The sequence below is a fragment of the Terrapene carolina genome, unplaced genomic scaffold (assembly GCF_002925995.2).
Source record: "Terrapene carolina triunguis isolate 2854851 unplaced genomic scaffold, T_m_triunguis-2.0 Scaffold112, whole genome shotgun sequence".
In the NCBI taxonomy this organism is placed as follows: domain Eukaryota; kingdom Metazoa; phylum Chordata; order Testudines; family Emydidae; genus Terrapene; species Terrapene triunguis.
Window position 1 is genome coordinate 1011431 of NW_020664463.1, and position 12332 is coordinate 1023762.

General features: G+C 41.0%; 1 protein-coding gene across 1 annotated transcript in view; it reads right to left on the reverse strand.

Moving 5' to 3' along the window:
* RERG (RAS like estrogen regulated growth inhibitor) overlaps positions 1-11918 on the reverse strand; it is a 125841-nt gene extending 113923 nt beyond the window's left edge. The window contains exons 1-2 of the mRNA XM_029911659.1: positions 11826-11918; positions 8736-8910 (exon numbers count right to left, since the gene is read on the reverse strand). Of these exons, the coding sequence (XP_029767519.1) occupies positions 8736-8796 (61 nt within the window). The 5' untranslated portion in view covers positions 8797-8910; positions 11826-11918. The remainder of the gene's footprint in view (positions 1-8735; positions 8911-11825) is intronic.
* Between the last annotated feature and the right edge of the window lie 414 nt (positions 11919-12332).

Here is a 12332-nt window from a genome sequence, read left to right on the forward strand (position 1 = left end):
CAGAAGTATTGGGAGCATAAGCTTTCGTGGGTAAGAACCTCACGAAGAAGTGAGGTTCTTACCCACAAAAGCTTATGCTCCCAATACTTCTGTTAGTCTTAAAGGTGCCACAGGACCCTCTGTTGCTTCCTTGATTTGTGTTAGCTGGGAGGAGGATGTAATGTCAAACATACTCACAAGAAAAGAAACTTTGTCTACTCTGTGCTCTGATGCTGGCTGCTCGCGAGCAAGAGTGCAGAGGCTAGTGAGCAGGGGATAAAGAGTGGCCAGAATCCCTGTACATGCTTTTCATGGGTGAAACTGATCTACTTCAGGGGCTTAATTGGTGCATAGGGCCTGGGTTGGCCCTATGCAAAGGGATCAATTGCACCCCAGATGAAGGGTGCAGAAGAGTCATATCACAGGTTAGAGCATGACGTACATCAAAAAGGAACATGTTTGAGTAGCCTGGGGGCATGGCCAGAGGCCCGTTCCCGTCCCCTTCTCCTTGCACTGGCTACCATTCTATTCCTAGTAATACACAAGAGTTAAACATGTGTACACAGGACCCTCTGATAAGCACATCCTCTCATCCAAGGCATAAAACCAGAGGACAGAAGAGGCAGGTGTTGTTTAATATGGAAAAATAATAACATTTCACCAGCACCACGTTAGGAAAAATGAATACAGTGCATGTTAGGAAAAACTAATACAGCTGATCCTGTAACAAGCACTATAATAAGAGTGTCTTTAGATAAATAATGAAAGCAATTGGCCCACTGTACCACCATGAAATTCCATCCCGTTTCCCGGACTTCTGAAGTAACCTGTTATGGTAACTTGCCCTGACTTTAAAGCTTTTGTGTGATGAGGATTTTCCCCCTGACAGAACTGATAACTAGATGAGTAATTGCTGTTGAAAAAGAATTTGACATTTCCTAGTAAATACACTGAACTAAAAATGGTAAAAGGAAGGGGGTGGGAGCATAAGAATGTGCATTGTGAGGCTGAAAATCACTTTTAAAGAGACATCTTTGGTAACTGTGTGTGTAGCTTTGGAAAAAAGGAGTTGGAGTTAAAGTCTAAAATGAGTGGGGAGGGCGTAGAACTCGGTTCAAAGCTTGCCTTCTTGTGTCTACAACTCTCTATGGACTCGTTCTAGCCTGCCTCCATACACTGTGTCGCTACACCCTTCCCTGGTGTTGCAACTATGTCTAGCATCAACTTCCCCTTTCTCTGCTGAATTCATACAATCTGGCCACAACTGGTATGATAGCCCTCTCCTCTGAAGCTCTGTCTATCTGGATCATCTACGAGAGTTTCCTATTGTACATTTAAAATCTTGTCTGAACATATATTTTTGTCTCTTGCCTCAACCACTTGGTTTCCTCCCCTGCTATTATTTCATCCATAGGTTCAAAAATGTTTGGACCAGATGGGATGTTTAGATCATGTCGTCCAACATCCTGTATAACACAGGATGTAGAACTTCACCCAATTACTCTAGGTTTGAGTTCAGTAACTTGTTGCCATCCAGTCTTGAAGATTGAACTTTGTAGCATAACACACCAGAGCTGGCTGAAATGTTTTTAAATTTGAGACTTCAAAAATATAAATGGGGAAATTTTATGTGTGCCCCACCATTTTCCAACCAGTTCTACAACAAACATTTTATCCTACAGACTTGGATGAAAAGTGCTATAAAAAAAAAAAAAAAATGTACTGCACGGTACTGCGTCTCTATTCTGTACTTAATTACATACTGGGCACAAAAAGGGAATTGGTTTAAGACGTTTCTGTTGTTAGCGTGTGATTCCACCAGATGCTGTGTGTGTTCAGCACCTTGTAAAATTTCATAACCCCCCCTGCCCCCTCCCCACACACAAATAAACAAATTGAGTGGATTCCCTGCCTGCCCTCTTGTTTTTGACTGGCTCTAGTGAAGAGATTACTTTGGTTCACTCACTTTTACATTTGCCAAAAAAACCTATCTCCCTTTTGATAAAACTTAAAACATGCACAAATCACACGGCCAAAAAGGATCTCCTCAGACCACCGCCACATCTCTCAGAAAAAAGCCCAGATTCATCCATTTCATTTTTCACACAGCTTTGCTTTGCTTGTCATGGTTGTAGTATTGGGGACTATGCCTTTAAGGGATGAGCTTCCCAAACATAGTCTGGATGGGGCGCTGTGAAGCTCCTGTTATATACAGCCCGTTGAAACTGAACACAGAATAAAGCAGATCTCTTGCAACAAAGTGATCACTGAACAAGGCCATATGCTGACCTGGGTCTGCACGCTGCAGTCAGTAGGGTCAATGTAGCATAGGGCCCCATCACAAGTGCAGTTCTGACACTGCTCCAAACACAGCATAAGCAGATGCTGGATATGGTCCAAACTTATGCATGTGCTTAACTTTATGCCCTTCCAGTCACAGTGTGCAAAGCTAACCAAGTGCATAAGCCTTTGCTGAATCATGGCCTTTCCTGGGGTTTGCCTTTGCTGTTCACTTAAATAGTCACAACAAAATACCACAATCTTTGGCTAGGCTTTTCGCCTGAGCATGGCTATTCCTAGCATTTTCTCTGCAGGGCTCCTGTATCCCTAGCTACCTTTCTCTCAGGCAGTTTCTTCCATCCTGGCTTGAAACTGATGGGAGCCATTTGCCAGCATGAGTCAGCAGAAATAACTCTTCATCCTAGTGACCTAGAAGTGCTCTATTTGCCAGTGCAAAACCCTGCAATCTGCCACACTGAGATGGGGCCTTACAGAGTAAAAGCTATATTGGCTTTTGGAAGCTAGGCTTCCACATACCTTAGCTGGACACTAATCAGTTCAAGGTCAAAATAAAAAAAAGTCTCCGAGGCATAGATACTGTATTTTGAACATTGTATTTAAAGGCCAATTACATTGGGAGCTGGAAAGGACTTCAACCATTTCAATGCTTCCATCCATTCTTTTCTCTCTCTCTCTCTCTCACACACACACACACACACACACTCATTCATTCATTCATTCATTCATTCATTCATTCATGCTCTTCCCCTTCCGTACAGGTCATTCCTCTCCAGCCTTTCTTTTCCCCCTCCCACCCATGCATGTATTGCAGACCTTCGTTGCAACCACTGGGGGATCAGACCTTTGTGACTTTCTTTAATGGCTGTTAATACCACAGAGTTTTAAAATAGCCACTTGCATTATGAAATCCCAGCTCTCTTTGGAATAGGAATGAAGGTGTAAAATCAAACTGAACAGTGATTTGAACAGCAGTGTGTAAAGTAGGGCTGTCGATTAATTGCAGTTAACTCACGCGATTAACTCCAAAAAATTAATCGCAATTAATCACACTGTTAAACAATAAAATACCCATTGAAATTTATTAAATATTTGACATTTTTAAATATATTGATTTCAATTACAACACGTAATATAAAGTGTACAGTGCTCACTTTATATTATTTATTACAAATATTTGCACTGTAAAAATGATAAAAGACATAGTATTTTTCAATTCATCTCATACAAGTACTGTAGTGCAATCTCTTTATCGTGAAAGCACAATTTACAAATATCGATTTTTTTTGTTACATAACTGCACTCGAAAACAAAACAATGTAAAACTTCAGACCCTACAAGTCCACTCAGTCCTACTTCTTGTTCAGTCAATTGCTAAGACAAATAAGTTTGTTTACATTTACGGGAGATACTGCTGCCTGCTTCTTATTTACAATGTCACCAAAAAGTGAGAACAGGCGTTCGCATGGCACTTTTGTAGCCAGCATTGCAAGGTATTTACCATATGCCAGATATGCTAAATATTCATATGCCCCTTCATGCTTTGGCCACCATTCCAGAGGACGTGCTTCCATACTGATGATGCTTGTTTAAAAAAAAAAAATGTGTTAATTAACTTTGTGACTGAACTCCTTGGGGGAGAACTGTATGTCTTCGGCTCTGTTTTACCCACATTCTGCCATATATTTCATGTTATAGCCGTCTCAGATGATGACCCAGCACATGTTGTTCGTTTTAAGAACACTTTCACAGCAGATTTGACAAAACACAAAGAAGGTACCAATGTGAGATTTCTAAAGATAGCTACAGCACTCGATGTAAGAATCTGAAGTGCCTTCTAAAATCTGAGAGGGACAAGGTCTGGAGCATGTTTTCAGAAGTCTTAAAAGAGCAACACGCTGATGCAGAAACTACAGAACCTGAGCCACCAAAAAAAAAAATCAACCTTCTGCTGGTGGCATCTGACTCAGATGATGAAAATGAACATGCTTCGGTATGCACTGCTTTGGATCGTTATTGAGCAGAACCCATCATCAGCATGGATGCATGTCCTCTGGAATGGTGGTTAAAACATGAAGGGACATATGAATCTTTAGCGGATTTGGCACGTAAATATCTTGCAACGCTGGCTACAACAGTGCCACGTGAACGCCTGTTCTCACTCTCAGGTGACATTGTAAACAAGAAGCGGGCAGCATTATCTCCTGCAAATTGTAACCAAACTTGTTTGTCTTAGCAATTGGCTGAACAAGAAGTAGGACTGAGTGGACTTGTATGCTCTAAAGTTTTACATTGTTTTATTTTTGAATGCAGGTTTTTTTTGTACAGAATTCTATACTTGTAAATTCAAATTTCATGATAAAGAGATTGCACTACAGTACTTGTAGAAAGTGAATTGAAAAGTTTCTCTTCAAATTGTATAAACCTTTCTTTTATTTTTTACAGTGCAAATATTTATAAGAAAAATAAATATAAAGTGAGCACTGTACATTTTGTATTCTTTGTTGTAATTGAAACCAACCAATATATTTGAAAATGTGGAAAATATCCAACAATATTTATATAAATAGTATTATTGTTTAACAGCACGATTAATCATGATTAATTTTTTAATCGCTTGACAGCCCTAGTTTAAACTACTGTGAGCTTTAATTCTCCATTCCATCCAAGACATTGTGGAGAGGGGAGGACGTAGAGAGCTGGTGGCCATTCTCATTCAGGGCTGCCTGGCTCCAGTGCAAGTGCACCCTAATTTACACCAGTGGAGGACTGGGTAGAGTAGAGCTGTGCCATGCCCCTTCCCTGCCTTTGAAATGGCACTTCCTTTCTTCCCCTTAAGTGGGGGTGGGGCGTGGGTGACACAGGAGACAGCAAACAGTTCTGCTGCTCAGAAGGAATTCTCTATCCATTATCTGCAGCCAATTTAAGGCCACTTTGCATTGTTTATGCAGTGCAAACTGGCCTTAGCAGAATGGAGAATGCAGCTCGTGGTGTGTTCTTGCATTGGAACACTTCCACTGGTTTAACTTGCACAAGACAGAGAGACTGTGTACCGAATGCTCATTTATTGCTCAGTAATTCTGAAGTAACCTTCTTAGCTTCAGTGGAAGTACTCTTGATTTACACCTGTGCGAGTAGATTTGGTCCTCTATCTTTGAAGGGCTTATATCTAGAGAAGAAAATAAAATAGGTGAGGTAGATTAGCAATGAAATCTACTGGCCTTAATCTGGTAGGATGATAAGTAAATAGTGGCTATGACTGAGAACAGATTTTATGTAACCATTTAAAACAAACAAAAAACCCTCTAGCCTAGAAAACCTAAGGGCAAGGAAACCTGACAAGTAGCAGCAAGTGTAGAAGTTTGTATTAATCTGGCTTTAGCTCTTTCAGACTTCATCACTCATGCTCCATTCCACCTTTCTGAGAGCCTTGAATTAATATACTGTAGGAAAGAATAGGAAGTCTTACTGAACACATCCTATTAAGTGGACTACTACGTAGATCAGACTAAAGCCCTGATCCTACTGCCAGTAATAAAAATGGTAAAATTCCCATTGGCTTCACTGTTGCATGATGGAAGACTAAAATTCCCAAAGCATCCTGTCCCAGCACACACTATTTCTTTTGCAAAAAATTCTTTATGGCTACCTCAGCTTCAATCATTCCCAAACCCTGATCAAGAATTGGGAGGGGAATCTTTCCAGGACATTACAATATGCTTCTGTAACTTCACAAATGTTCTGCTTTTAGGGAGGGAAGCCAATAAAGGCTTATGCCAGACTAGAATCTAATGTCTTGCCCTGTCTCGTTAAATGAGGATGAGCCAAAAAAGAGAGAAAGCCAGTGACCTTATTTTGGAATGACTCTCTGGTAATCAAAACAGTCTTACTTATTGCCACATGTATTTCCTTCTTCATATGCATCTAGTCCACTCCAGTGTCTTGAGTCATGTTCTGACTTTTAGAACTTGGCTTAAACTTCCAGCTGTCTGGCTTAGTCAAGTCTAGTACTGTACATTCAGAGAAACCAGGATTTCACACACTACATATCATAAACTGGACACATATCTTGATGGAAAATTATATGGACACTCTCAAGAATCTACATCTCTCTCACAAAAAAGCCACTTAGAGGCAGCATCTATTATAGCCTAACACCTCTCTGTCCACAACAGTTTGCTCTCTGGGGACTATTTTGTGTCTCATCCTGCTCATAGTTGATCCACAATAACAGTCTCAGTATTGCTACTATCCTGATATTAGCACAGTGGGGAATAATTGCCAGAAAACCTTAGTGTAGTGAAGGCCATAAAGGGAAGACCAAATGTGAAAACTGTACCGCTCACATGGTGGATGTTCTTACGAAGGACACGGCTGATTACTTTTGACTGAACTTTTAAAGTCTCTTTTTTTAAATAAAAGTTACGAAACCTCATATGAAGAGAAATATTTTGTGTGTGTGGAGAGAGGTTAATTTTGCTGAAAAAACTTTTTGGGATAGGGGACACTTGGGAGGGAGATTCTCCTTCATTATTCTGAATCCAACCAAAGCATTGTGCTAGGCAACCACAACCATAAACAGAGTTTGACTACAAACAAAAAGTGAAACTAACTGGCCTTATTTCACTGTCCAAACTGACTTCCAAACCTTAAATAGGATAAATGGTAGAAAGTAAAGGCAGATTCATTACGGCACTTCCAGTTAACAGTCTGTGGCATTATAACACAGATAAGGCAATTTAAATCTTTGTTTTTAATCTTAACAGCACCCCTTTAAATACGTTATGTAAGTAGATATGATTCAGTTTGTATTTCCTTTGTGATATGATCGCTATAATGTCCTCTGTCCCATGTACACTCTTCCTTTGTAGGCTGATGGAAGTGAGCTATTTCACTGATATTTTCCTGGTACAATATTTTCTGAATAAACACACTTGGATCCAAATTAACTAAACAATAATAATGTTCATGGGCCTGATCCTCAGTTGCTATCAACTAAAATACACTTCCATGGAACTGCACTGATTTCCAGCAGCTGAGTATCTAGCCCTATGTTCTTAAAAGCACACACTGTAACTTCATGTTGCTCACACTTCAAACAAACAGCTACAATACATGGTACCTGTGGAGGCCAGCTTTATATTTTGCAAGGTCCCAAACTGTCACAGGAGGTAAATTAGGCCTTGCCTTCTGGTCCTATTGTCTGAAGTGTATATTAAGGTGACCTTAAAGTTGTCAAGTAAATGCAAGACTACAGCGCTACTCAAGGTAGCTTGTGCACCTCATATCACTTACCAGTCAGTACTTGTTTCTACAAATGCACCATTGTACTGCTCTAAGTACAAATGGTGCATCTTATGTAAACCTTCTGATGTCAAAATCCCAGACAATATTGAGAAAATCGAGCCTGGAATGAATAGATCAGTAGAAAAGGGGTGGGTGTGTCTAAACTTTTGTTTTCTACTGAGATTGTCACTTGCTGATGGGGGTTTGTTTCACTGGGCACACCAATGGAGTTGGCAGGTGAATTGGCCAGCAGCTCACTAAAGGGCTCAGTCATTCCCTGGGCGCTGAAGTGGGTGGGAGTTCTGTGACTCCCCTGAGCCTAATTTTTTTTAACTTGCTCATTCAAAGCTAATTTTAAGTGGAAGCAACAAGGAGGGATATTCTATGTAAAACAGACGCCAGCTGTTTCCTCTCCACCCTGCAGGAGGCCAAAATAGTGATGTTGTGAATAAAGTCAGTTGTTGCTTTATCCTCCTCAAAACAGGGCAAAACTGGGTCATCCAAAAAGTCACCCTGATCTGATTTGGTCCTTGCACTTCTCTTTAGAATCCTGTGAAAACTGCTGGGATATCACACAACTGGTTGTTAGCTCCACATCGCTTCCAAGGCACTTTCCTAGGGTGTGATCCTGTGAGTTGCTAAGCACCAGAAATCCCCACTGGAATCAATAGGCACTGCAGCACTCAATACTGCTCAGGACAAGTGCATTATTCTACCTGGGCTCTGACCTCCTTTTGTATAGGGAATTAAAAAATAATAATCAACATGTCGTAATCTGAGCAAGCTATGTAGGGACAAATTAAACAATGCTAGTCTATCTCTATCTCCACAGAAATCAATAGGAGTCTTGGCACTGACTTCAAACAGTAAGCCTGATCCCACTTCCATTGTTATACTTTTCCTTTTATTTGCAGAGCCTAGAGCATGAAAAATGGCGTGGAAAGCTAAATTAAAAATTAGGGGCCTGATGCTGATCTTTCTGACACCAGCTTTACACCCATATCACCCCACTGGCTTCTCTAACGCTCTGCATGATTCACGCTGGTATAGATAAAATCAGAGGAAGGCCCAGCTGTTTTTTGCATACACAAAGGCTCATTTTGAGAACACTGGACAGAATGAGGAAAAAGTCACCTGATCAAAGACAGGAGAAAAACAGACAACAAATATACCTGACTTCCCCACGCCGGCTCGACCAAAGATCGCCAGTTTCACTTCTGCACTTTTAGCCATGGTGGGAAAAGTGGAACGCCGGAGAATTCGCTGGATTACCCAAAATTGAGCAGACGGAAGGTTCCCAGGTCCCGTCTTCAGCTTCACCACGTCATTATGACTTCTGCACAGAACCTTAAAGCGGTGTAATACAGTGAGTAGGCAGAAATCAGTCTCTTCCTAAATATTTCTTTATTTAAACCATACGCTAATGTCCTCAAACAAGGAGGTAACAATACTGACACCTTTGGTGTTTGTCACCATTCATGTAGAATATATATCACATTAGTTTTCTAGCTCAGCTGTTGAGACATGCCCCTGTGACACTTTGTTGAACAAAGGTTCTTATTCAATAATCTTCAGCGGTCAGCTCATAATGCCATATAAGGTTCCCTCTTACTTTTTTTTTAAGCCAGCTGGGATAGCTTATATTAAGTTACTACTTTTGGCCAAACTAACTTTAATGAATTTTATTTTACAGAATATATTTAAAAACCATAAGTATTCATTAATCTATTTGCAGATAGTTGAACTCCCTTTCCCAAACCCTCAATTATTTCAAAGCCCCAATTACTCAGCAGCAGTTACTTAAAAGTCTTCAACAGTTCTAAATATTTGCACTTTGCCCATTCCAGTAAACAGAATCTTTACACAAAGTTCCTTGATGTTCTTTGGGTAAGATGACTCAGCTCAGACGTAAATATTCAGAAAAGCATAGGGCTAGAAAGGGACACTGAAGTTTCTCTTTATATATTTTTAAAGACCACATAAGAATGTTCCTACTACCTCTATTGCCCTGCTGTATGACCTTCAGCGTGTTATGTCACCTCGCTCTCTGCCTCAATTTTCCCATCTGTGAATTTAAGGATAACTAAATTTACTTTCCTCTGTAAAGTGCTTTGAGATCTATGGACAAAGGCACTATAGATGATTAGTATTGTACCAATACTACCATTTAGTGTGGATAATTCATCTCACCAATTACACCATAGTATAATTTTACTTCTGTACACAGCATGTTTCACAAAAAATACCAATCTCTGTTTGTTAGAAAGGTTTGCCCATATTTCTATAGAAAGACATAAGATTATTTTAATCATAAATATCAGATATATTAATTGCTACATTAGCATTACCCACACTAAAGCAATAACACATTTCAAGCAACTTTGTGAAATAAAATAATGTTTTATTAAATTTTCTCCAGAATACAATATGTTGCACAAATCTTGTCCAATGTACTTTATTTAGAGAAGGATATGAATATATTTTTGAAATCTCATTCTTCTGGTTTATTTTGCAGAGGAGTAAACGACAAGTCATATTCATCCCGTACAAGCATTTAGAAAGGCAAAATCTTTTATGAATTGTTTCATCTACCAGAAGAGAGACAGGACTTTAACTCCAAAAAATGCATATTTGCCTTCCAATTTCTAACCTAATAAAGTCACAGTGGCATGCTTTGTCAAAAGCGAGTCATGTAAAATCATCTGTAGCAAGATTTGTTTTTCTTACTCCAGTTCCGCTCATGGAAGAAAGGCATAAATATGATGCAGCCAATACATTCCTCTCACTTTCAGCTTTAGATAGGAAATGAAAAATGCTATAGTATGCTGGCAGAAGAAAGTACTTAAATCAATCTGTACTATATAATCCCTAGTTTTAATGGCTCTTGGGGTTTCTAATACACATAACTGCTGACAACCCTAAAAATTGTCTTGCAGCTTGGGCCAGATTCTCACCTGCTGTGAACTGGAGTAGCTCTGAAGTCAATGGAGCTATGTCAATTTACACTGAGACTCTGACCCTTACTGTTTAAAGAGATGGATGCTTATTTCTGGATGACTATAAGTGCACACTGTAAATTAGAGGGTTGCAAGTGTCCCTTTTCTATATTTACATGCCACCTTCCTCTAAAACACATGGGCTAGATGCCAATCTGGTCTATATCTGGAGTAACTCCATCAGTTTGATTTGTTCCTTATTTACACTACAGCAACTGAGTTGAGAATCTGAACCCCATATTTCTATATCGGAGCAAAAGAGAGAAAACAAGACAACGTGTTGCTATAAAACATACTCTCTCTAAGTAAAGATTGACATACTACTGGATGTACTCTGGCTCCAAAAGAAATCCAATATTCCTTTTCATACTCAAATGTCATTGAAAAAAGTATGAATGCTGGTTTGTCACCAAGAACGTCTTAAAAAAACTATGAGCAAAGATTCCCTTCTCAATCAGGCCCATGCATTAAAATAAAAAAGGTATATTTGGTTTAAGTCAACCACACAACTGCCATCCCCACTTTAATAAACAAATACTAGTTCACACATTAATTTCTCTTCCGATTTTCCGTAGGTCTCTGCCTCAGTGTCGTTATCACAGCAAAAGAGCTGAGAGGCATATAGAGCAACAGTGTGATCTAAGGGATACTTTGGTTCTCTCTAGTTTTCTGACCTTCAGCTGGCAAATGTTTGGCTTTCCATATGTGATGAGCACATCAAGATAGTCCCTGAAATAATTACAGATCGCTGCTCCAAGCCCACTGCTGTCACTGATGAAATAATACAGTGCAACAGGTAATATTTTGCTTTCCTAATGAAAGGGCTGAAGGAATCCTCCCCCACTGCTGGGCAGATAGACAAGCTCAGAATGTGCTTGCCACCTCGCTACTCTTGTTAAAATTAACAGCCAGGAGGGAACCCCAGAAGTAGAGGTGTCCCCCCTAATATCTTCCCAGGCAGAATCCGGAGATGATCCCAGGAAGCCCATCCTCTTCTAGCTCTGCCCGATTTGGGGAATCGCCGAAGCGATAACCCGGTAACAATTAAGGAGCTTGTTTGTTGCTCTTGGCAAAGCACAAAGATAGCGGCTGGCTTCGCCAGGGTCCCTCTCTTGCTGCAGTAGCCCCTGGCTATGTGCGCTCTAGCCCTATTCAGCCAGATGCCTCTTCGTGCATCAAACTCACCTCTCCGCACCAGTAAAGCAGCACGAGGGTGACTTGGGAGGGCGGGAATTCAGCCCCGGTCTTTGTTGCCGGCCGGCTCACCTAGCTGTGTGATCAGAGAAGGAAGCCGACCTCAGCCATCCTGGGTTGCCCGTAGTCTCCTTTCTCCTCCGGTCTAGTCCCTCTGCCGCAGAATGCGGAGCCTTCACACAGCCCCAGGACCAGCTCTCCGCGGCTGCCTTCTCCTACCGGCTACGGCAGGCGCAGGAAAGCTCTCTGGCGCCCCCTGCAGGGGCTCCGGCGCTAGGACGCGGAATGGGCTGCAGCGAGACCAGCATTGAAGGATAAGGGGTGTGTAAAAGGTTGTGAGCATGAAGTGTTTAATCTACAGCACAGGGGCAGGTGAAATGGAGACTTCCCCCTTCTAAATGTGTAGCATCGGCACCGTGCCTACACGATCAAATGAAACCAAGATGCTGGCTTGAGCGGAACAAGGCGTGGTGTGCAAGAAAATGTGCGAGGGGCTGGTTCATGGGCTGGTAGTGGGAACTGTGACTAAACGCCTAACCCAAGTGGGAGAACCACGAGGGAGGAAATGCCGTGAATGTC